General features: G+C 42.5%; 4 protein-coding genes across 7 annotated transcripts; 3 read left to right on the top strand and 1 right to left on the bottom strand.

The window, feature by feature from the left end:
* Positions 1-659: 659 nt before the first annotated feature.
* LOC130699553 (spondin-1-like) lies at positions 660-6,729 on the bottom strand. Of its 2 annotated transcripts, XM_057521815.2 has the most exons (12): positions 6,379-6,729; positions 5,172-5,424; positions 4,299-4,443; positions 3,955-4,161; positions 3,621-3,875; positions 3,309-3,534; positions 3,040-3,211; positions 2,533-2,963; positions 2,283-2,456; positions 1,443-1,648; positions 1,014-1,052; positions 660-901 (listed from the first exon to the last, which is right to left on the bottom strand). In XM_057521815.2, the coding sequence occupies exons 1-12, from the start codon at positions 6,581-6,583 to the stop codon at positions 860-862; spliced, it is 2,355 nt and encodes a 784-aa protein (XP_057377798.1). In that variant the 5' UTR covers positions 6,584-6,729; the 3' UTR covers positions 660-859. The 2 variants fall into 2 exon arrangements, with proteins under 2 accessions (XP_057377798.1, XP_057377802.1); XM_057521819.1 differs by lacking the exons at positions 5,172-5,424; positions 6,379-6,729 and adding an exon at positions 4,525-4,685.
* Positions 3,780-9,709, top strand: LOC130699880 (uncharacterized). Of its 2 annotated transcripts, none has more exons than XM_057521952.2 (11): positions 3,780-3,912; positions 7,400-7,625; positions 7,774-7,888; positions 8,012-8,179; positions 8,242-8,316; positions 8,373-8,442; positions 8,512-8,667; positions 8,735-8,829; positions 8,895-9,005; positions 9,098-9,261; positions 9,332-9,709. In XM_057521952.2, the coding sequence occupies exons 2-11, from the start codon at positions 7,539-7,541 to the stop codon at positions 9,608-9,610; spliced, it is 1,320 nt and encodes a 439-aa protein (XP_057377935.1). In that variant the 5' UTR covers positions 3,780-3,912; positions 7,400-7,538; the 3' UTR covers positions 9,611-9,709. The 2 variants fall into 2 exon arrangements, with proteins under 2 accessions (XP_057377935.1, XP_057377939.1); XM_057521956.2 differs by lacking the exon at positions 3,780-3,912 and adding an exon at positions 6,705-6,821.
* Positions 9,710-10,960: 1,251 nt separating this feature from the next.
* On the top strand, positions 10,961-13,279 carry LOC130699874 (ruvB-like 2). The gene is made up of 11 exons (XM_059497111.1): positions 10,961-11,041; positions 11,149-11,262; positions 11,346-11,466; positions 11,537-11,687; positions 11,756-11,918; positions 11,981-12,110; positions 12,190-12,288; positions 12,357-12,469; positions 12,542-12,967; positions 13,042-13,156; positions 13,228-13,279. Exons 1-9 carry the CDS (start codon positions 11,036-11,038, stop codon positions 12,776-12,778), a joined length of 1,134 nt encoding a protein of 377 aa, XP_059353094.1. The 5' UTR covers positions 10,961-11,035; the 3' UTR covers positions 12,779-12,967; positions 13,042-13,156; positions 13,228-13,279.
* A 317-nt stretch (positions 13,280-13,596) lies between these two features.
* LOC130699595 (nuclear hormone receptor FTZ-F1-like) lies at positions 13,597-24,225 on the top strand. 2 transcript variants are annotated; one of them, XM_057521851.2, is made up of 12 exons: positions 13,597-14,109; positions 14,670-14,887; positions 15,036-15,122; positions 15,237-15,348; positions 18,968-19,360; positions 21,154-21,483; positions 21,902-22,159; positions 22,225-22,373; positions 22,449-22,562; positions 23,571-23,829; positions 23,899-23,999; positions 24,062-24,225. In XM_057521851.2, exons 2-12 carry the CDS (start codon positions 14,759-14,761, stop codon positions 24,206-24,208), a joined length of 2,079 nt encoding a protein of 692 aa, XP_057377834.1. In that variant the 5' UTR covers positions 13,597-14,109; positions 14,670-14,758; the 3' UTR covers positions 24,209-24,225. The 2 variants fall into 2 exon arrangements, with proteins under 2 accessions (XP_057377834.1, XP_057377826.1); XM_057521843.2 differs by lacking the exons at positions 13,597-14,109; positions 14,670-14,887; positions 15,036-15,122; positions 15,237-15,348 and having other exon boundaries at positions 17,686-19,360.
* Positions 24,226-24,948: the final 723 nt, after the last annotated feature.

The following is a 24,948-nucleotide window of genomic DNA, read 5'->3' as shown; positions in this document are numbered from 1 at the left end:
GGAGAAACTTTACTTCCCATCCTTTTTCACTAGGATTCCATGAAAGGAAGGAAAAGAGTTGCTCGGTCGCAAAATTCGCCGAAGATCACAAAAGATGCAGCTGAAAAAATCCTTGTCATGCGGCAATAAAATATATTCGGATAACTCACTTGTAGGCAGTCCCAGATCTTTACTTATTGACTTGACGATAGGACTGAAAATAGCAGACTAGTTGTACTTGTACAGCCTGCTATCAGTTCTACGAAAGGTAAAACTTTATTTCCAGCTCATTCTTGCATCGCTCAGCCTCGCATTCTATACACATTGTGCGTATCTACGCAAAAGAATTCGATTGAAAAATGAATAAGAATTGCGTACTACTGCTGTCATCGTATATTGATTTGTCAATACGGAATCGTACAAAGGAAAACCGTGGAAGTCTGGGAGAACGAAACGCGCGTGATTTGTTAAGACATTAAAGATCGTGCAATATCCGCTTTGCGCACTCCATGCTTCCGTGTTTGATAACTTTATAGTTCAGCATTGATAACCGTTACGAAAGCTGCCATCAGAATTAAAACTACTCATAGCATTTAAAAATGTATGGCAATACAAAAAAACATTTTTGTTATGAAAAGGAAGCAATGATATGGTAAATAGTTTTGTTTTGTAGTATGAGATAAACATTATTGGCTGCTGTATTAATTTTTCTGGTTTCGAATTTTCACTTCCACTACACATGAGACGATGTTAAAACGTATAGAAAGCAAGAGCTGGACAAAAAGAAATTTATTTTGAAAAATATTATTCACGACGTTCTATAATAGTCGATCACGACTTCCCTATTTGGAAGATTTGTCCCTCGTAGTAGACTTTGCCTTTATTTGCAGGGTCTACGATAGCACGGGCGTTTTTTCGTAAACTAAAACAGAAAATAAAGGGTAATTATGGTTTGCTCTTTAATTAATATCACAATGTTGCGCATAAATTTATAACATTTATCATTTGTTATGATCATTAATTTGTTGCTATACCTTTCTCGGACAAGATTTACCACCGTTTTGGGCTGGAAGCTAAAAAAATGGAAAATAAAAAAAAGTATTCATAGATGGCGATAAAAGATTATGGCATTTGTTGCAAAAAAAAAATAGATGGCACTTTATCGCAAAAATAAAGGAAATTCAAAAATAGTCTGCTTGCTACGATGTGGCAATGCCACGCACATAACAATCCTCCAACTCAACTAAGCACAAAGTAAAAAAGGAGGGAAACAAAATCTACGACACCATAAAATAACACAGTGCAGGTTAGTAAATTTTTTCGCCATAAGTTTAAGGAAGCCGCTTGTCTTGCATATTTATGGTCATTTGTTCATGACTTCCAACTATTGTTCGTCCCTTATTAACATGTTGATTCCTAATGCATGCTCATCTGCCACCTTAGAAAACGTTTTTATTGAGTACCTTGATCATCCTTTGCTTCTCTTTATATCCTCTTCCACAAGTAGTACTGCATTGTGACCATTGTGTCCATTCAGTGATCATACAGTCTATAGGAGATGCTTGTGGGTGATTCTGGTGATGATTAATGCCCATGTTGGATTTGTCCATTCCATTGAATCCACCAAGATCATCATCAAATTGATCCAAAAGGTGATCATCTCCACCAGCTAAGAAACAGATATGTTTGATTAAATAACTGCTACTATTTCATGGTTATCAACATACAGAAAGCAAACGGATCTCTAAATTCATTCTGGTTCAACAGGGACATTAGCTCTTGTTTAAATTGGATGCAATCTCGCTAATTTAAATTGGGCAACCCATCTAAAAACATCAATGATGCATCACATGAAACTAAATGTTTAAAAACACTTAGTATACTTTCTTTTTCTCTTTGCAAACTAGATCAGATTGATGGTGCAAACAGCCAATGGTAATATGCCAAAAATACAAATATGAACATTCCATCTTACTGTGATTGAGCAGTAAGTCATCAAATACTAAATGTTTCCGTGCTCCACAACTCTATCGTAATGGATAAGGGCGTGCCATTTGACGAAAAGAATAGAAAGAGCAGGAAGAAGTTTAGCCTACAATTGAGATCGTTGAGACAACGATCGTAGAGACTCTGTGGCAGTGTGTAGCGTAATACGGCGGATAGAACTGGACGGATCCAAGGGAGGCGGGAATGTGATGCACGTATTTCTGCATGGTCACATCATTGAGCACATGCTTACAAAAATTCTTTTATGCTTGAGCTGAAATACCCCAAAGATAAATCCCCCACGTGAAAGCACTTACCGCGTGCTAATAGTTCGCACGTATTGACGCAATCCTCATGCCTTTCAAAGTTGTTCCGGTTTCCGCGACAACCACCGTACGAAAATGGAACGCACATCCCCTTGTGAGCGTCGAAGTACCAACGAGAAAAAGGTCCGCGACATGGTCCAGGGTCTACCTCTTCCATACAGATAGCTATCGTAAGTCCGCAAAAAAAAATCATAATTAATTCGTTTCAGCATTTTCAAAAAATAATTAACTGAATTCGAACCTTTAGCGTCGGCCATGCTGAAAGAACAGTCGGGTTTATCTGCCATGCAGACAGTTTTCTCCATAGTGTCCATGTTGCAGTGGCCAGGTAGAGAGGTTGCAGCCACGCCATTATTTCCAATCACTAGCGGAATCCGGCTACGTACTTGCATACCTTTACCACAAGAAGCGCTACAGGGTGACCAATCACTCCAAGCGCTAACAAGACATTCAGGATCTTCTGGTTCATCGAAACCGGGATCGTCGCATTCAAAATTCAAACCCATGCACATTTCTTGCTCTGAGGTTTCCAAATGGCATTTCTTACGACCCATGCGATCATAGTATCGTCTCGTTCTCGTCCGGAAGCCCTTTCCGCACGTAACGGAACAAGAGGACCATTGCGACCATTCCGAAACGGCACAAACATCGTCCTTTACCATAGATCCGTCGCTATTTTAAAAAAGAAGTATGTACAATGCAAAGTGAATCGTTTTAATCGTCTAACTTTTCATTCTAAAATATTTACCCACAAAGTTCGACAGCGCTGGCGCACATTTCTTTTTCTTCGAGTTGACGATCGCACCTCGTCATTTCGGCTTTCATTTGATTTATGTAAAATCGCTGACGCATGCGAAGACCCTTACCGCAAGTGACGGAGCAGGGGCTGAATTGGCCCCATTCAGTCACAGCACACTCGGCTACAAAACAAATATGCAGGTTTTATTATTATTGATAGTTTTTTGAGGCCTTAATATTTTGAAGTAGTTACAGTTAAATTGATTTAGGTTTACTCACGTCTGAGGGCGTCCCCGGAGTTGTCCGGGTGACTAATAGCATCATCCGTAATTGTAGATGTATCCAAGCAGCCTTTTTCGTACACACGCTGTCGAGTAATGACCACTCGGGCCAGTGGTTTCATATCAGATCCTGTCGGATCGTAGAAAGGTGAACGTGGATCTGCAGGGTAGGAGGACGTGATGCGTGTGATTTTCTCACGAGGATTAGTAACCGAGTTGGTTGACTGTTGTAAAAGAAAAAGGGGAAAAGGTATTGAACCATCAGAATTTTCTTTCATTTTCAAGTCCAATTGAATTTATTGATTCGTACGGTGTAGGTGATACCGCTATCGGTACCAGCGTCCCATGGGTAAAGATTCAGAGTCTTGTTCTCTACCCAAGTGCAATTACGTGAACATAGTTCTAATGCCGAAACGCCAACAATCCAATCGGGCGATGGACCCAACATGGAGACGAGCGACATGAGATGGTGTTTGCGATCGACTCTGAAAACGGCGTAGGTCTTGCCATTGACGTTTGGATACCAAAGCCCGCGTGATTTGATAATCGTTCGGATGTGATCGCTCTATAAAAGGGGAAAACATATACGCACCGCAAGGAAGGTAAGACACTAACGTGGCAGCTATATCGTATAAGTAAATTACTTCGGATTTCAATTCGGATTCGAGGGCCTGAGTGGATCCCCATTCGGCCACCTGCCGGAGTCCGTCGGAAGCGATGCCGCCGTATTCCCAGACGCGATAGTCGGCGCTGTGCGAGGCGCCGATAATGTCGCTAAAGTGCGTCAGCCACTCGTTAGCCGGGAAATCGCGCGGGTGCGTCTGGCGGGACCAGAGACCCTCGAACATGACCTGTCACGACCGAACCGAGTGCCACAATGCCATAACAGTAAATCACTAGTTAATGGTATTACATTCATGGTAGGGCTGGGCGAAAAAAAGCAGTAGGGGAATAGGGCTATAGGCTTTTTATTATTGAGAAGTAATACCTCGTATTTGGCCTCATCGCAAGCGCAGCAAGGCTCGTTGATTTCCGGCTGTTCGTCCTCGTTCTCTTGTGGATCGGCGCACAATTCTTTGGTCAGGCCGTTGTCGTCGGCGAACCATAGTTCCCGATTTTCCACCACCACAGCGCTGCGTGAGAAATGAAAATAATAAGTCATTGCCCGTTAAACTAGAAATCCCATCGATTTTTTCGTATTAAGCGATCCTTACTCTGGATGGGAGCAATTCAACTGAAGTTGTCCGTTTACGACCAATAAACAGAGCAAACCTGTCAGAATGGTCCACTGTGACTGAACGTTTAAAATCGACATCGTAGTCGGCTCAACGTTCTCGACGACTGACCGCGTGCAATGTTCGCTGCCGTATAGGGATAACCACTCCCACGATTGCTGAGGACTCTACTTTCTTGTTTTGCTTTAAAAAAAACATCTGCGATGGTAATCCGAGCTTGCCCCGTTTCCTACCCAAATAATGCACAACAGACCACAGTCTTCTTTAGAGTTAAGACGGCCCATTTCATGCATAGTGTTGACTTTATCCGCCTCAAATTGTTTTAAAAATTTTCGTCGTTCGCGTTCGGTTCAACAAATTCGAGAAAACTGTCAATTCTCGTTTTATTTTTATGTTAGACTCCCCATTTCGTTCGAGGCGAAAAAGCATTTTTGCATGCAAATTGTTCACCAATTCACGCTTCCTCCTCACGGATTGGACGGCCATTAATATATTTATCGCTAGACTGCTTTCCTCTCCACTCCCATTACCAACCATTTTTCATCTTTTTTGCATAATAGCAGACACGTCTTTACCGTGATTAGATTTTGGAGCAGCAATCAACAAAGTAATCAAACGTGTTTTACCTGAACTTGATGCAACCGGTGCCGGGCCCGGGAGCGGTCCAAAGGACCTGTATTTCCGTCTTAGGTATTGCGGACGTTTGCGTAATCCCGTTGGGGCAGACGTCGCTGAATCGGCTTAATGAGTCGCTAAAAAGCCGGAAGCTTCCGGCAGTGTCGGGTGACGTCGGAATCGAAGTCAGGGAAGGCGTAGCCGTTAGCAAGAAGCCGACAAATTTTTGTAAATTACTCGATGACCTCAAGTTTTGCAGCGTAACTGGAACAAGACAATTAAAAACGTCACACAGGTTTCACATAAAACGCCCCCCGAGATTATCGTTCTGAGATGCGCCCAAAGTTAGTGGAAGTAACAGGAGTCCGCGTCACATGCACAGTCAGCTGGAATTAACGACCCATCAGCTTAAAAAAAAAAAGGACTGGCCATCGATTCATACGTCACAAGAGGCGCCAGCTATATCGTTGGGTGCCCGACCCAGTATCCCTTCTCTCCATTTTCAATACTCGATGATTCCACGAAGCGCTAACATTTTACGAAACTCGACAAGTTTCCTTGATCAGCATAACTTGTAAAAAAAAAAAAAAAAAAAAAACCAGAGCACCGCCATTCCACTTACTGCGGGTAGTCATAGCATCTAGATAGTGTTCTTAATTGCCTTTCTTTTTCTAATTTAAAAGAATCGAAGCAAAAGACTGGGTCGGAATCGTATCATGGAGTAACTCAAATGAAGTTATAGAATGGCCTTGTTGGTACAGTAGCGTAGCAGTAAGGTTTCTCTCTCGTCCCTCTTTCTACGTTACCGGGTCGATCGCCCGCCATCAGCTTTACCTCTGTTTGGATCCTGTCCGTGACAGGAGAGAAACCCGATCGAGTGCACAATTCCTCTCCCTTGCTCAGATCCGATTCCCAAATGTCCGCTGCTGTTTACTCGAAGAAGTGAGAAGGCAGAATAGACTACGGCTTTTTGGGCTAATGCCTTTCATTAATTAGTGTTCCCTTGCCATGCCGCAATTGATCAGTCTCATTCAACTGAGCCTTAATTTTCTTATTGATGACTAGCACATTCTAATCAGGGATTGTGATTTACATCAGACGTACTGATCTTTTGGCGATTGTATTCGTGACGTCCTTGACTGGCTCATTAGGGATCAATTCAAAAGAGGAACGAATCTGAACGCGCTAAAGAAATTAATTTGTAATTGCAAATCATACCTGTGTAAACATCTCCAGGAAAATATGTGTCGGGATTGCCGCTGATTTTAATGCGATATCCATTGTCACCGGGAGTTTTGCTAGCTTCCACGCCCTCCGGTTGCCGGATGCAAGTTTCCCCTCTCCTTAGTCCGTACGATAAATTCGCTGTCACCGTTGAAAACAATATGAGGAACGATAACGAACAAATGAGTTGCATTCTCATTCTCGTCGATTCGAGTTGAGCAATGCCAGCGGGGGGGGCTTAGCGTCGTCGAAGCGTGTGTGTAAGAAAGAAACTCTTTTCAATGGCTTTATTTCACGAAAACCGTTACTAGTATTTAGTGTATGCGGGAACTATCGTGCGGACCGTCCACTCGTTCACGAAAGAAATGGCTCACTGAGTGCTCCCTTTTTCCTTACTCCGTCGCCACGCAGACCGGCGCGCATCGCCCATTTTGAAAGTGCGTCATTCACTTTATGAACTACCATTGTTTCCCAACGTTTTTTTTATTTGATTTAAGCTCTAGCGCTTCCTTTCACAGCACCCGTCCTCGCCTGTTTGTTTATATTTAATAAACATCCATGCCGGATGGCTATAAATGGTTGCCTTCATAACCTCTTGCTGTTTGAAGTCTCGCTTTATATTGAATGACCGGATGTTTGTCACATCAATTCTTTTTCCTCTAATTGAAACTAGTCCATCTGATGGAGACACACCCTTGATACACTCAGCCAAGTTTACCCAACGCGTTAAGTGTAACATGATGACGAGCAATTCACCAGGGATCTTTAAAAACATCTGCGCCACGGTGTGAAACCTGTTGCAATTCTTTCAGAATCTGCAGCGATAGAATTTTGCATCCGTTACAAATGCACAGTAGTTGTTGTAGTACTTGTACTTGTGTAGCCTTAGTAACGAGCGATTTAATGATGTTGTCCAACGTCATGGACATTGGCCAGCGATTATTGACAGTTTGGCAGACATTTGGACTTTGTTATCAGTACAGCTTCTTCCTTCCTCGTTTTATTATCATCGTAGGTCCGTGCACCTTTTTTAAAAGATCCAACAAGGTTCATCAGTTCCGCGTTCGACTCGGCTCGTCCCAGGGACTGTTGGAGGACGCTCTTGAATTTTTCGGGAAGATTCGTCGTGTGGCTATCGTGAAAAAGAAGTCGCCATGGCCCAACTCGAGGATCATGTTGCACGCAATCTTAGCCAGTTGCCCAACTTTGGCGTTGAACTATCTTCCATGGAATTTACCAGCGTAAAAACCCTTTTTTTTTTCCTTCTAGCTCTTAAGTCTTGTTTACTTGACGACTGGGGAAGAAGTGGAAAAAAGAAAATATGTTGAAATACTCTTGATTTTTTTGAAAGACTTTATTTATGGCATTTTGACTTTTTGGTTAAACAAGTGGCTGGACTGGCTGGTGAAAATCCGGGACCCTCGAGACGCCTGGAAATCGCAGCCCACTTATCTCTTATCAGAAATAACCTATTTGACCATCGGACTCCTCACTTTCATCCACTGTGAGTTTTCTTTTGGCTCTACGAATTTTTTTTGTTCATGTTCTCTGCCGTCTTTTTGTTCTGTTGAGCCTCGTTATGATGACACGTTTATTCTGCCTCTTTGTCCTAATTCTTTATTTCTAGCTAGGCGAGTTGGTGGGCGCTTTAAGTATTTATGGCTGGCTACCATTTTTCATGGATTAACTGTCGAATGCGCCTCCTATTGGCTCCCCGACATTGACAACTTTTGGCACTCTCAAACGACTATCGTTTTGCTGGGCAGGCGATTACCGCTGCACATCATGATGCTATGTATTCACCTTTATACCTTGTCCAATCTTTCGATATTTTTTATCGATCTATTCACGATGCAGATCCCGCGTTTATCTACAACGCTTCCGTGGCTATATCACGGCTAAAGTTACCTAATTGGGCTGAACCCTTTGCAGGTACATAATTGATTCATTTTACAACACACCTTGGTATTATCTTGTTTATCTATTAGTCGGATTATGTGTGGTGTTGATCGACTTGCCCTACGACATAACGGCCGTAAAGTTCCTTCACTGGACATGGTATAAAACGAATAGAACATTTTGCCTCTTCATCAAGGAATTTTCTAACTTAAATTAATTAATAAGCAGGCACGACACGGATCCCAACATTTTCGACCGGCATTACTGGGTGCCGTGGAACTCGTTCTACTTTCACGCCACTTTCGCGGCTTCCTTCACTTTTTGGTTCCACTGCTGGAAACGTTTAATCATCGGAAAGTCGGATGATAAATGGCAGGCTGGAGAGTATGTTTTGCTAAGCTCATCATCATAGTCTCATACATAATTTCATTGAATTTTTGGCACACATAAGTCACAAACGCGAAATGTTGTGCGCCGTCTTGACCGGCTTGTGCGGAATGCCTGGCGGCGTCCTCCAGTTTATCCCGTTCTACCACCCTCTCCACGGTACGTCTTCATATCGGATTATGCATTCCATATTCGACGTTAAGAAATTTGAATATTCTGCGTAGATATCGCCGGTGTCCATACTGAAAACTGCGTCGCACTCCTAACGTTGACATTCTTCCTTATTGTTTGGTCTGCCGATCGTAACCCCATTGTTGGCTCGAGAACGACACCAGGTAAGTGCACAAGATATGGAAGGTTTCTTTTTTTTCGAGCATCGTATTAAATATGAGAATGCTTCAATTTGCCTACGTGTGTCACACCATAGGTATCAAAGGTTTCAACGAGTGCGTCCTAAGTTTGATTCTTCACTACAGCTGCTATTTGAGCTGCGTTTTGCTGTTCAAACCTGAAGATGAGGTATCTATCGGTATTCATGAAAAGACTGGTCCATGTAATGAAACGTCCCCGGTTCAAACAGCTTTCGGCATGGTAATGTTTGCTTTTGACATTTATATTCAATTGTTTAATCCTCAATTATCTCTTTTTTTTACGAGTATAGACTTTGTTGAAACGAAAGTATCTGTGCACTTCTGACTATGATGAAGGTTATTTCGACTTCCATTGCCTACCAGGCGGAAAACCGCCTTCTGAGGGCATGGAGTTCTACACCGCTTGCGGCACGCCTTTCCCTAATCACGCCGAATACATCGTCGTCATTGCTGGCGTTTGTTGGCTTGCCTTACTCGTCTTTATCAATCTCCATTTTCGCTCAGGCACGGAAGTCGTCTACCGTAATTCGAACACTACCGAAGAGACCAAGAGAAAGAAGAAGAAATAAGTAAAGGAAATCCTTCGTTCGTCACTGCCATACGCGTACGGTGTGTATATGACAATAAAAATCTTTCGCAGAAAGAATATATTGGAAAACAAACAAAAAGAGAGACAATTTATATTGATGGATTTGTTGATAGAGTGTCCTTTTGGCAAGGAAAGACCCCACCCAATCCTATTCTCAAAAAGGTTTTTCAAGTACCCTCTCAATATGATGAGCTACATATTGATCCATCTGTTCCGTGAAATGTTTAGGCACTACATTCTTTTCTATCTCTACACGCCGTCAAACACGGCTAGCGTTGGCTGATGACCGTTCATAAGCACATATCAAATTTAACGTTAATGGCATGACTGTCACACCCTATAATGCTTAAATGTTTGTGAATCGTCATACAGTTGATGTTCCAAAAAGAACGAATTTAAAAAGTAAAGAATTTACTTTACAATCCTACCTTTTCTCTGCGATTGCTTGCGTCACCTGAGGAAACCGACTTCCAAGTTCGTTTGAATGTACTGTGAACATGCGATAGCCAAAGAACACAGAAAAAAATTGGTGGTTTCGCTCATAGTCTACTAGGTAGACTGATGGGGTCGCCTTTGGGCAACCCTGCCAGAGTCATGTGCCAAATTGATTATCTTGTCCCTGAATCGTTAAGTATTTAAGTAAAGACTGTTTTAAGTACTTAACCATGAGGATCGTCTGGCTGAGACTGGAATGATGACTCGCCTGTAATCACCACGAGCCCCGACTGTGCTGAATTCTTCTATGTTCATTACACGACATCTGTACTTAACTCCGAGGATCTTCTGCTTTCTGCCTGAAACTGGAATAATGACTACGGTTGTAATCACCATGGGCCCCGCTCCTATATGAATTCTGCTACATTCCTACACGACGTCTCCTAATTCAGGTATGGCGATCATGAGCCATCAAATTATCTGCAAACTCTTGCTTGTCGTTCATCACTTGCCAAACAAACGGCCGGTTCCAATTGGCAGTTATTTTACGAGACCAACTGCCACCGATGTTCACCGACCAGCTACGCCACCAATGCAGTAATTGAAACCTCGGCCTTTTATACCGTACTTTCCGGGCTCAAAACCACGTTAGCGAAGGGAATGTGCTGCTGAAAATGTGAATGTAAGATGTAACAGAAACTTTCGAATGTTGGTCCTGGACACAGTGTTGCCACATCAGACTATAAGACCATGACTTTATAACATAACCTAGAGTTTACAGCATAATTTAAAGTTACAACCAACTTATTCACAAAAATGTCTAATTATTTAAAAACACATAAACAGAAATAGACTACTAAAAAGAGATGAAGATCCTCGAAGCAACCGTCAAATTAAATGCGTTGCCATGGTTACCACCGGCGGCTTGTTACAGAAGTTAGGAACTTGAAGCCTGAAACTAAAGCAAATCATGGCGGTAAGTAGACTACACGTGTGAGGTTAAATATTTTCGAACATGCAACTGTTTCCGTTCATTTTTCTCATATTTCAATGAATTTTTTTACGGAATTTTTTTATACATAGGCCATTCCTTCGGTCAAAGTAGCCGAAGTGCGAGAATTCTCACGAATTGAACGGATCGGCACCCACTCACACATTCGAGGTCTTGGACTTGATGATGCTTTGGAACCAAGAGAGGTATGTATGAGAACATTCCATTCATCAATACCCTTCATTAATTCCCATAAATTTTTGCTAATCATGTAAAATATTATTTTCAGGTGTCTCAAGGTATGGTTGGCCAGTTGACAGCGAGAAGAGCCTCTGGTGTCGTTCTGGAAATGATCAGAGAAGGAAAAATTGCTGGCAGAGCAGTCTTGATTGCCGGTCAACCGGGAACAGGTTAGTTTGATCAATGTTACCAAAAAGATAAATTAACATATCATTTCTAACAATATGGTTTATCCTTTAGGCAAAACTGCAATTGCTATGGGTATGGCTCAGGCTTTAGGAGACAATACCCCATTTACTTCCATGGCTGGTTCAGAGATTTACAGCCTTGAGATGAGTAAAACTGAAGCCCTTACACAAGCTTTCCGCAAGTCCATTGGAGTTCGCATTAAGTAGGGTTCTGTGAATTGTTTTGATACATAATTCTCAAGTGTCATTTTTCTTTGCTTGCTTTCAACAGGGAAGAAACAGAGATCATTGAGGGTGAAGTTGTTGAAGTTCAAATTGACAGGCCTGCTACAGGAACTGGAGCCAAAGTTGGAAAACTGACTCTGAAAACAACAGACATGGAAACTGTCTATGACCTGGGCAACAAAATGATTGAGTCTCTCATTAAGGAAAAGGTGAGAAACTGTTGTATAAATGTTACAAAGGCTTGTTGATCTTACCTTGTTTCACGACTCAGGCACAAGCTGGCGATGTCATTACTATCGATAAAGCAACTGGCAAAATCTCCAAGTTGGGGCGTTCATTTACAAGGGCTAGAGACTACGATGCCACAGGGCCCCAGACTAGATTCGTTCAATGTCCCGAAGGTAAGTTCACCATTTTGGTCATATGTTTCTTTGCGGTGTGACACAATATTCTTACGACATGTATCGTCTATTTGCGTAGGTGAATTACAAAAGCGGAAAGAAGTGACTCACACAGTCACATTGCACGAAATCGATGTCATCAATAGCAGAACGCAGGGCTTTCTTGCTCTCTTCTCCGGTACGCTCACATATTTACTCTTGCGGCCTTGAAATTAAAATAATCTCCATTTAACATACAACCAATAGGTGATACTGGAGAAATCAAGCCCGAAGTTCGCGATCAGATTAACAGTAAGGTAGCCGAATGGCGTGAAGAAGGCAAAGCGGAAATTGTGCCCGGTGTTTTGTTTATTGATGAAGTATGACTAGTGTGAACCCATTCATGTTTTGTTTTTTTCCGTTATGCATTTCTAACTAAAGTTTCCCCTCAGGTCCATATGCTCGATATGGAATGTTTTTCCTTTTTGAATCGTGCTCTCGAAGATGACATGGCGCCCGTGTTGATCATGGCGACCAATCGTGGAATCACAAAGATTCGTGGAACCAAATACCGATCACCTCATGGTATTCCAATCGATTTGCTCGATCGTATGGTGATTATCGCGACTCAACCGTACGAAGAAAAGGAAATGAAGCAAATTCTGAAAATTAGGCAAGTCGTCATTTAAAAAGCGGATTTACGTGAAATGGATCCTAATTACGACTTATCCTTGAACAGGTGTGAAGAGGAAGATGCCGAAATGCAAGAAGATGCGCTTCTCGTTCTGACGAGGCTCTCGTTAGAAACTAGTTTGCGTTACGCAATTCAGCTCATCACGGTTGCCAGTCTTATATCACGCAAGCGTAAAGCGATGGAGGTTAGTATCCAAGATTGTTATTGAAGTGCTTATCTTATTTATTAGCTATTCTTTCCTCCATCTTCCGTGAAAAGATTGCCGTCGAAGATATTAAAAAGGCGTATTCACTCTTCCTGGATGAAGCTCGTTCCACGCAGTATCTTAAGGATATCCAAGATGAATTCATGTTCAATGAGGAAGATGAGCAGCGTAAGTACATAAACAGTATTCCGCTCATCAAATAAGTTTTCAGTGTATTCATTGAATTATAATTTCTTCAGAATCTGAAGTCGCCATGGAGACAGCGTAATTGAGCCTAACATTCAATTTGAAGAGAGAAAAGAAAGATGAAAACTTTCCCATTTGTCGTATAATACATATGCCCGTCAACTAAAGACGCCAAAACAAACTAACCTGTTTAAAACCAATTTTTCACCTCGTCATTGTGAACCTAAAATAAGAAGAAAAAAAAAGAAAAATGAATACAACAATTTTCGGCCAGTTGAAAATGTGAAGTATAGATGGCTCTGGATGCTCTAAAACTCGCCCCCTAAAAGTAGCGATTATGTTAGGCGTAACGTGGTGTGTTCAGAACGAAAGAAAGAAGGGGAGGGAAAAAGAAAAGAACATGTAACCCGCCAACACCCGAGCCCTCGAGAGGTGCATCCCAATCAGAGACGCAGCACCTGGGAGCTAAAGGCGTCGCTCCCGAAAGCTCCTCTCTGTGCACTACAATAATCTCACTAGCAAAAAAGGGAAACCAGCCAAAAAAGTACACACTGGGAAGGCGAAAAGAGGTTTTCGGCAACGCCGCCCACGCTCAGTTGATTCGGCGCGAGTCAGTCTGCTCGCTGCAGAGCGAGGCCTTGACCTACATTTCCAGTCGTGCAGTAGTCCCGCACACACACGCCACCGTTTTCGCGAGCTGCCAGTAAGAAATACATCCAACTGAACAGAAAAAAAGCGAAATATCCAAACTTTGCAACTGTGTGTGAAAACCGTGTGTGTGTGTATCTATTTTGATTATCAGTGTCAGCCGTCCCGCGTGAAATGTTCAACAACGAGGTTTTCCGTCAATCATCATAACGTGCTTTAAATTGAAAATAAGGAATCAGTGCTTGGAAGCCAAACTTTGTCGAGTGATATTCGTGAAAGGGCAAAAAGTGAGTTGTGTTTATTTCGTTTTCGACTCTTTTCTCTTTCAACAAGAGAGCGTGAATGGTTTGTGTGATATTTTTCAGTGAGTCAGTGGGACATACAAGTGGTTGGTTGGGTCGGTCTCTCGAACCATCGCCTCAGGGTCGTTTCAGCTCCAGGGAGCTCGACGATTATTATTCCCTTCTCTCTCTCCCAACTTTTAACCGAGTCCACTTTGTTTCTCTTTCCATTCGAGTGAAAGTGAAACTCCAGGCTTCTTCTTTTTTAAGCCACGTTACTTTATATACACTGATCTATCATTGTATGTCCACCGCTTTTTTTCATCTCTCTCTCTCTCTCTCCCTGTCTTTCTCTACACACATTTATATATATAAACATGTTGGCTCCTTATCTTGAATGGCCGGTGGCTAAAGTTCGGGATTTTTCGTCTGTGATCGCGTAACCTATTGACCAACCGACCCAGCGACCTAAATTTGTTTTTGTTTCATTTTCTTTTTCTTTTTACGAACGACTTCGTCATCCACTGATTAAAATGCATTCGAATAACGACCTTGATATATCGTAGGATCCCCCACAAAGCTAAAAGGCAAAAGATTCAAATTATCACGGCGAGACGGCTCTAGTTGAAAGAGAGCAAACAAAAACACGAGAAAAATGGAATGTCAAGCAGAGGCAGCAGCTTTGTTGCCTTCGTTCAGCGAGCTGACGTCGGCTGGAGTCGTCGGGCGTGACCGCCATGGATCGCCGTCAGATGGCAGCACTGATGGGTCTCAGCAATCGCAGGTTCCTTTCTTCTTCTGCCATTTGATACCCCTCGTGTGCCAAGCTAAATAGCTTGGCCGATTTTGATTGCCGATTCACGAATCAATAAGACGATCGATTTCCAACACAAGTCACCATGGAAATGATGTCTTTTTTTCTTTATGTACAGTTGTCGTCAACTTCGGAATCTTCAGCCGAATTGAATAAAGAGCTCCGCTTGTCCTCGGCACACGCCATGATTTTCCTCTCACAACAGGTTACACCTCTCCGTTTTTTTAATAGTTAATTATGGCTCGACTGGTGAAGCCATTTTTCGTGAAAGATGTGATATTAAAAACAACACGCTATCAATTTTTAATGTGTACCGTAGAAACGCGAATCCCTCCAACCTGACGAGCTATCCGCCCACGAAAGTCTGCCCACCTGCCTTCCAGCTGATTCGGATCACCTGATGCTCATCCAGCTCCAAGATTCACCACACGGTTTTTATTTAAATTCAAATATGCTTTTAATTAAGACGATTCTAGTATGGCACTGAACGGTGATTAGCAGAAAAGCCTTGAACGCTATATAATTTAAACATCTTGAATTGATTCGTGCATTATCCCGAATGCATGGTTTCAATTTAGAGAGAAAAATTGCGCCATTCCCGAACCAAAATGCGCTCCCGAAAAACAACGAAAAAGAAAGCGTGGAAAAGCGAAAGTAGTGCCAAAGTCAGTAGGGAATGAGGCAAGTAGGTCAGCCCCGATCCCACCCCACTTCTTGACAATCGGATAAATAGGTATACATGCGTTCGCTCTGAAATAAGTAATTTTTACATTTCAATATTACCCAACAACAATAAGCTCCTACCTTCAATTGCAACCTGATAATATAAGGGTACCAGCTTTATTTCAAGGCTGAAGCACTTCGAGTTAAATGCGTTTCAAAAAGAAAAAAAAAGAACCAATTCGTGATTAACGATTCTATTCGAAACGGTGGCCTTGAAATGAAAAGGAGAAAAAAAATCGATATGGCGAAAGAGGTGTCGTTGGGAGCTATTGCTGCCATAGAGCAGCTCCTGCTGTCCCAGTGACCCATTACACTAGACCTACTTAATTTCAAGTTTTTCAAATGCTGATGTAATCTCTTTCTATTTTTTTTTAAATTCATCATCATAACCTTCAATTTAAAATCGTATCGAGATTAAAAAATTTCCATTTAACAGCCAGCTGTGAATTCTATTGAATTTTGGGTTATTATTAATTCTTTCCACCCTCCCAAATGCAACTTGTTGCATGTGCTGTTGAATCTCGATTATCCATTTCAAGGTCCAACGTCATTAGTAAAAGCTAATCCGATTTTTGTTTTTTGAAAGCCAGCCAATGATCTTTTAATGTTTCGTATTCCACAAAACTTTTCATTCTCCCCCAGTCTCCATTCCCGATCTGTAATCTATCTTGGGTTGAATTATCAGAAAATCATTTAACTAGCTAAAACAATTCGCTAAAAACAATTGTTTTGTTTTTGAAAACAACAAATAATCCCTGAAAAAAAACATGCGTATGGGCAAATGGCGATTTTATTATGGTAGTTTTAAAATTAGAAAATAGGGTCGGAATTTCCCTTTTGGCAACGGTCACGCCGGAGAATACGTGTTGCAGAATGAAACAAACACGAACAAAACAAAAAGTGGTTTGGCTTTTGTTTTTCATTTTCGTTTTAGTAGGTCTAGTGCAGGGTGTTAGTGGGTCAAGGCGAATCCCGCGTGAGCGACGCTTTTTTCTTTTTACGTGACGTCAACCGATGCGCCGGCGCAACCGTTGGCGACCCATTTGTTCACGCACGCGAAATAATTTCAAGAAATCTTCGAATTTTCAAATTATTCCATCCAAAACTACAATCATTTAACTAAATATTTAATCACACACAAGTGATAATTTATTTATTTTAGTTTGTATTCAAATATCACGTACATGTTTATGTAATCGACACAAACGTAAAAAAGAAGAGAAAGAGAAAAAAAAATGGCGGCCATGCGAATGAAAAGGGAAAGTTTTTGTGGTAGCCCGCGCGCGCGGGAGAGCCGGTGCGCCAGAGCGTGCCCCAAGCTAACACACACACTATGCACGATGTGTATGGCAAACCAGATTGCAGCATTCCCTCCCTTGCGTTATCCCCCCCCCCCTCAGGGCTACCCCCCTCCCACCTCCTTTTTCTCTCTCTCTCTCTCTTAAGTCCGTATCGTTGGAAAGTAGGTCTAGTGCAGTAGCACACTAGGTATCGGGGTCACTATTGTAATCACGTTCACTTTTGTTTGATATACGAATTGTTACGATAACTCCCTACAGATCGACGTGACTAACATTGTGTCACACCCGAATTATTATTTTTTTTTTTTGCTTCTAATCTATCCTTTTCTAAATAGTTAACAAAAAAATGAGGACACCTTAAACTTAAAGTAAATGTCAATTGTGGAGACAGAAAGAAAAATTTGAATAATTTTCAAAAAACAAAAAAAAACACCCCTTAAACTCATTTGAATATTTTTCTATTCGTAAGAACAAAAAAAAAACATAGTCAATAGAATCAAAGATGATGTGGATAGAAAGGGAAAGAGCTCTCTGGAGGTGGTGGTTAGAAAGTAGGACACGAGGTGGTGGGCGGAGTAACGTAGAGAATACCCACCTCTTTTTTTCTTTTTGGGGCCCTTTTTTTTTTCTTTTTTTCTTCTTCTTCTCCCTTTTTTTTCTCTTCTTCTTGAAGGGGAGTCACTTTCACTCCTCCTCGCTACCACCACCACCCGCTACACACATACACAGACAGTGTGTGTCTCGGGACTCTCGCTCCAAACACGCGTCCGATCGGACGTGTCTTTTTCAGTGTCTTCAACAAAACGTTTTTTTTTTCTTCTTCTCCCGAGTTATTTGTTTTTTTTTTAACATTCAGTCTGCAGAGACACACATTTTTCTCGAAAGAAGAAAACCCCCCTCCCTCTCTGACAAGTTCCGCCCACTAGGCCAATGGTTAGTCTGAGCAATTCAAGACTCTTAGTCTTCAGTCTCGATCCGTCTCTCTGACTAGTCGGTGCTGCCGTTTTGTCCGACATTAAAAAGTGCATATGATTCTCGTGTTGTTTTGTGTCGTACGACGGCCGTCGTCGTGTGTGTGAATTCTATATAGTTTTTCTATCGGTTGTCATCACATGTGCCGCCCCTGTGTGTTTCGGAATTGCGGTCAACTTTCGCTTTCGGAGCGCCAACAACGCCATCAAGCGGGCAGGTGGTTTCTATAGTGTGACTTGTCCTCAATTTTTCCCTCTCTCTCTCTCTCTCTCTTGCTTCCAAATACACACACACACACACATACAGACACGCACAGGAATCTTGTGTGTGAGGATTACAATTCTTTTTTGAAAGATTTTTCGTCTGTGCGTGTGCGTTCTCTTTCCCATAGTGCAACAGGTGTGTGTGTAGCCATCTGGTGAGCGGTTTTTTTCGTGTTGCGTACAGCCGCGTTTGATTATTATTTTTTTGAAATCTTAATTTAAAAAACAATTGTGTGGGATCTCATGTGTGTTGGTTGAGATGCTAGTTGACATGGACCTCGCCGCAATTGCGCCCCTCGGTACCAACAGTTCGGCCGGTTTCATTAATTTGACCGGCCCGTCGTCTGTCGACACGGACCAGGTCAGCGTCCAGATCGAACGTTTGCACAGCCCCAACGGTGGTGGTGGTTCAAACAGTGGCAATGGATCCAATGGCCAGCATCATCACATGGTTGGGCATCCGCAGCAACAACAACTCCATCATCACCATCACCACCACCACCTAGCGGGAGCTCAGCATTTGCATCATAGGTCGCTGAGCTCTCCGGAATTGTCGATCGCCTCTTTGTCGATGGCTTCGTCCAGTCCCGCGTCTACCCTGTCGCCGTTCAGTGCCAGTAGCAATAATAATAACAACAACAACAACAGTAGCTCGTCGGCGGCCATGAGCTACGCTATGAGTCACTTGAGCTCTGGTGGCGTCGAGGCCGGCGGCAATCTACTGGGTGTGGGCGTGACGGTCGGCCTGACTGGACTCGATTCCTATTGCATTTACAATCCGAATAACGCAGGCGAGTACGAGACCAGCAACGCGGCCAGCAGCAACGCGGCCCTTAGTCCATCACCGCTCATGGATCCTATCGTCATTGTTCCATCCATGTCTGGCCAACCATCGGCCAGCTCTTTACCACCTGGAACGAGCTCGGCTTCGGGACGACACGACCTACCCGACACGAAAGAAGGCATCGAAGAATTGTGTCCAGTTTGCGGCGATAAAGTTTCTGGCTATCATTACGGTCTGCTCACCTGCGAATCGTGCAAGGGATTCTTCAAACGGACCGTTCAGAACAAAAAAGCCTATTCTTGCGTCGCTGATCGATCCTGCCACATTGACAAATCACAACGCAAGAGGTGCCCTTATTGCCGATTCCAAAAGTGCCTAGAAGTCGGCATGAAACTTGAAGGTAAGCTTCAATTGTTCTGTCTGGACCAATCGGGGTCACGTGTTTTCCCTTTTTTTTTCGTTCACGTTCACGCACCCATTTTTTTTGTTTGTTATAGGGTCGTGGGAAAGGCGGGTTTTGATATAGCAATTGTCAAGTGTTTCGTTTATTGTATTTTCGAACTGAATATTGTGGGGGTCCCAACCTTTTTGGGGATGGGAAGATGACCACAAGGGGAGAAAGGTCCCATACAATCTAGTGGTGTAGGGTCTGCTGTGTGTGTGGAAAGAGTAGGTCCCTTTCTCTTTTTTACGATTGGTAGAAGGGGGACGTGAATAGAATCCCTACACACACACCGTCTCAATTTTTTTGGGTGTGTAGGGAAATTTCCTCCGTCCCCCCCTGAAACGCTCACCACTTTCCCTTTGTTGATGACACGCTTCGAGAGAATTGAAAATGCCGAGGAATCAGTCCGCAAACTCTCGGGACCCGACCGATTCAAGGTTATCACGAAAATGATCTTAATTTTTTTGCCACGGATTTTTTTTTGTGTTAAACAAAAGGAAAATGGAACTTTAAATGCCCTCCTCCTACAAGTCCCGTAAACACGACGTGAGTCTAAAAAAACTCGGCACAAAAAAACGAGAATGAAAGTGAAAGTGTGTCCAATTTTTTTTTTTTGGTTGGGAATCTTATTTCCAACTGATCCAAGGGGAGATTCAAAGCTTGCGGCGTTTGAAGCATCTTCTTGTAGGAATTTTTAAAATATAAGAAATATAAAAAAAAAAAACGAGCCAACGGATATGTCTGGCGTAGAGTTAAAAGAGAGAGAGAAGAATAGGCCTAAAAAAAACGTATACAAGTGAAAGTTGGCCTCACGTCGCCTCGGGCTGTTGCGAGATAGAGTAAACACGCATTCAAATTTCCCTTAACAGTTTTCGGGAATCTTTTTTTCTTTTGATGTCATTTTCTTAAACATCATTTTGGGAAGAGGGAACATGGATAACTTTAAATTGCAAGTAGGCAGATATTGATTTTCTGACCTGTTGAACGGTCAACGGGTCTGTTTAAAAGAAATAATAATAAATCCATCCTTTTAAACGAATTTTTACAAAAATAGTTGACATATCTTGTATTTTCGTTTTATCCTTAAAAGAAATCAAGTATCTAGAGAGGAGGTGTTCCCCTCGTTTGAAATCTGTTTGAAGAAAAGTAGGTCACCACACACACACACACACACACACTGAGCTTTCAGTTTTTTTTTCTCTATGTGTGTCTTTCTATGGAGCCTCTCTCTTTCCCCCCTCATTCGAACGAAAGGAGAGAGAATGAAGGACTGTGCAAGAATCGAGTTGGCAACGCCGTCAACGTAGTTTTGTATTATAGCCAAGTGGGTCACGGTCGTCGTCGGGAGGAGGCCGTGCACGACGACTCTCACCCACCGTCGACTCCCGTACGCCTATTGCGAAACTCGTGGCCTGTTTTTAAGGGACTGATAACAACAAAAATACGAAACTTATCTTAAACCTTTTTTTTTTTCTATAACTCCCCAATGAAGCGACGTTAAATTAAAAACAAAATAGAGAGAGGTTTGTTGATGAGTCACGGCGCTAACCTGAAAAGCCATCCGTGCGGGACTTGTCCTCCACCCCGAAATTCCGTTCTTTCTCACCGATTCCCCGTCACGCTTATATAATTTTTTTTTTTCTTTCCCCTTTCAATTTTTTTTTAGTACGATCCATAGGTTTATGATTTTCTAAATCGAAAAAAAAAATCAATTAATCTAAATATTTTTTATGATTCTTTTCAATTAGCTGTGAGAGCGGATCGGATGCGCGGCGGACGGAACAAGTTTGGACCCATGTACAAACGGGATCGAGCACGCAAATTGCAAGTGATGCGCGAACGGCAGTTGACGACGCCTAGAGGCGGTGGCGGTGGAGGACCGAGCAATCCTTCGCCCAACAACAGCAACAGCGGTGCCGGCCAATCGGCTGGAATCTACACGGAGATGGGCTATTCGCCATCAGGCAGCAGCGTCTACGGCGGCGTCAAACACGAGATTCAAATCCCGCAAGTTTCTTCGTTGACGTCGAGTCCCGATTCCAGTCCGAGTCCACTCGCCGCATCACTCGGTTATCCAGGTCAGATTTTAATTGTTTTTTATTTTTATTTATATGTGCGCAATCCCTACACCAATTAGTTTGGACGGGACACGCTGATCCAGCTTTTGGGTGTCCGATTATTTCCATTATCTAGAGAGAGAGAGATTGACCTCAATGCAACTGGATGCTTGGGCTGTAGGGGAATTGTGTATGGCTTCCGATATCCATCGCTCGACAAATCTTGTTCCTTTTTATTTAATGTAAAAAAAAAAGATTCGAAAAACAAAAGAATCAAATGAGTTTTCAAAGAAAGAATATTAAAGTCTGGGATCCCAATTGGGTCAATTTGAACAATAAGGCGGATCATGTTGCGGTGAAGGAACATCATCCGGGACTTGGAAATTGATTTCTTTTTTTTAATTTTTGCTTTGTTGCTGGGTTGGGGAAAAACATGTAGGACCTTCTGGCCAGCCATTGGGCTCGTTGAACGGCTCCATGGGACCTGCCGGATCGGGAGGACCGCACAATAACAACAATACAAATAACCATAATAATAATAGTATGGGCACGACAGCAGGAGCGGGTCCTTCTCATCCGCACACACCTTCACCCAATAATCACCCGTCCGGCGGAGGAGGAGCTCCCCCTCCACAACAGCATTCCTCGACTTCGTCCGTCTCACCCAAAACCTTCCATTTTGAGGGACTTTTGACCGGTAAAAATTAAAACGCCACTTTGCGCAATTACGTAACAGTTTTTAAAAATAAATGTTTTGATCAGGTAACACAATGCTAGGTAATAATAACGTCCCCAACGTCGGAGCCGGATCAGTTAGCGGAGCTAAAGTTCCGCCATTGATCCGCGAATTTGTCCAGTCTCTTGACGATAAAGAATGGCAAAGCGCTTTGTTTGGTCTTCTTCAGAGTCAAGTAAGAATTTTAATTATTTTTCCTTTTTCAATTTATCTCATTAATTAAAAATTCGTTTTTTATTATCTGTAATAGACCTACAACCAGTGCGAAGTGGATTTGTTTGAACTCCTCTGCAAGGTGCTCGACCAGAACCTGTTTACGCAAGTCGACTGGGCGCGAAATTCCTACTATTTCAAGGATCTAAAGGTAAGGGAAAATAACACATTTTTTCATTCCCACTTTGTGTTTTTACGATCGAACATTGAAAGTGGTATATGATTAAGAATTTTTAATGGCCCCAAAAAGAGAGTTATGGCTTTGGGATCGAGTGAAATGGAAAGTCGTCGGCTCACGGTCTAGGACTGTCGTTGTGCCTCTAGGCTTTCTTTTTATGATGATGATGATGATTATAATATAAAGCCGCGTGAGAGAGTAGGTCAGTGGGACGGACAAACACCGTAGATATCACACACACACACACACAACCATTTCTCGTTTCTTGGTGCGTTCCATCATTGGGTACCTGGGAGCAAAGCTACCTATCCGCATTACCATAACCAGTTCATTATTAGCTCCTTTTGGGGTCTTTTCAAGAAAAGAAAGAGAAAGAGGAATTGATTGCCTGGCAGCGTTTCATTTCTTTTTGACCGTGAATTCCTTCAAACAGGCCGCAAAAAGGGAAAATAGCCTCTATTGGCCAACGGTTGTGTTGAAATTGAAAGCGGCCATATTTTTCTAGCGATAGAAAGCGAAATGTGATAAACTTGTTCGGCACTGCTTCGCTCCGATGGAAACCAGAGTTATATAAAACGATTATAGGGAATTATTTTTCTGTTACATTTCATTGAGTTGTATTTTATTATTTTTGTCAATAAACACGGGCGTTACATTCCGTTGCCTGAGAAACGTCTTGGAGGGGACGTCGATAGCGTCGCTAAGAGGAAAAGTGGGTCACTAGGTCGGGGGCGTCGGTATTCCACCCGACGCTGCCTCCCACCGTTCAATAAAAACCATCTCTCCCTGACTTCTCTCCCCATCGTCTGTCCCGCTCGCACCCTCAATAGCTAATCAAGTCTAAATTGAGGTCAGTAGGCTCAGCTCGGTTTCTCGCACGCCAACTGTCGGGACGGGACGATCTATTTTTGGTCCATTTCATCTCAAGGTCGAGACTGGCTATCGTGAATTAATTTATTATTGTTTTTTTTTCGTGTGTAGGTTGACGATCAAATGAAGTTGCTTCAGCACGCCTGGTCGGATTTGTTGATTTTGGATCATTTACATCAACGATTGCACAATCACCTGCCTGATGAATCGTCGCTGCCCAACGGTCAGAAATTCGACCTTCTCTCGCTCTCGCTACTTGGCTGCCCGCAACTGGCCGATCCCCTTCACGACGTTACGGCCCGGCTCACCGAGATCCGTTTCGACGTGCCCGACTACGTCTGTCTCAAATTTCTCATGCTTCTCAATTCAGGTATGTTTTCTCCCTCTTCATACCGAACGTTTTATTTATTTTAATTTAAACTTTTTTTTTTTTTATTAGACGTCAAGGGATTGATGAATCGGCGCCATGTGGTCGACGCACAGGAGCAAGTCCAACAAGCTCTCTTCGACTACACGCTTAACTGCTACGCTCATATCCCTGTAAGTTGACCGTTATTGTTGAATTGCATTTGATTGTGTATTGAATTTTTTGGCTCGTACAGGACAAGTTTGCCAAAATGCTGGCAATCTTACCGGACATTCACGCCATGTCGACACGCGGTGAAGAGTATCTCTATTTCAAGCATCTCAACGGCTGCGCGCCGACACAAACACTACTCATGGAAATGCTTCACGCCAAGCGGAAATGACAAGAGGCATCTTAAACTCGCCAGGTAAGCTACATTTGTTTCATTTTGCTCTTTTTAGTCAATTGTTTTTTTTATTTATTTATTTGTGGACGTTTTTTTTTTCTTAGATTGATATGAGAATGTGAGTGTGATTGAATGTGTGTGAGTGCGTTTCTCTCGAATGAAATTCGGAGCTATTGGGAGGAACTATACAAACAAAAAAAAGAACAGTGGCGTCAAGACGTTTTTGAGCTCTTCTCGTTTTAGATTTTTGTGAAAATTGTCTACAACCAACGACGGTGCCAGAGGCTTTCACGATAGAGAGATTCGTTGGTGTCGATATATATATATATATATTTTCTGGATCCCGGTGTTTATAAATCCGAGAAAAAAAGGGCAAAACAAAACTGAAGACGACCCACTACGACGTTCGCTCACGAGAGATCTGCTACTGCCGTTTTCGTGCAAAAAAAAAAAAAGAACGGAGTCACACACACAAAATGTCTCCTGGCTTTAGAAAAGAAAAATACCCTCCAATTGTTTGTAGCCATCCTTCTCTCTCCCGTGTACATAAAATTTGTAAAACAAGAGCAACAAAACAACACGAAAAAAAAAAACATTTTTTCTTCCCACTTTCTACCCGTGTAATCCTTTTTTTCCCTCTTTATTGATCGTTGACTCGAGCCGCATTGTGCTCCTCCCTTGTTCACCTTGAAGAGTAGTAATGAATATATCAGGGGGGGATGGGAATGTGGCAGCAT

Source organism: Daphnia carinata, chromosome 10 (genome assembly GCF_022539665.2).
Source record: "Daphnia carinata strain CSIRO-1 chromosome 10, CSIRO_AGI_Dcar_HiC_V3, whole genome shotgun sequence".
Taxonomy (NCBI): domain Eukaryota; kingdom Metazoa; phylum Arthropoda; class Branchiopoda; order Diplostraca; family Daphniidae; genus Daphnia; species Daphnia carinata.
This window is presented reverse-complemented; position numbering and strand designations above follow the sequence as displayed.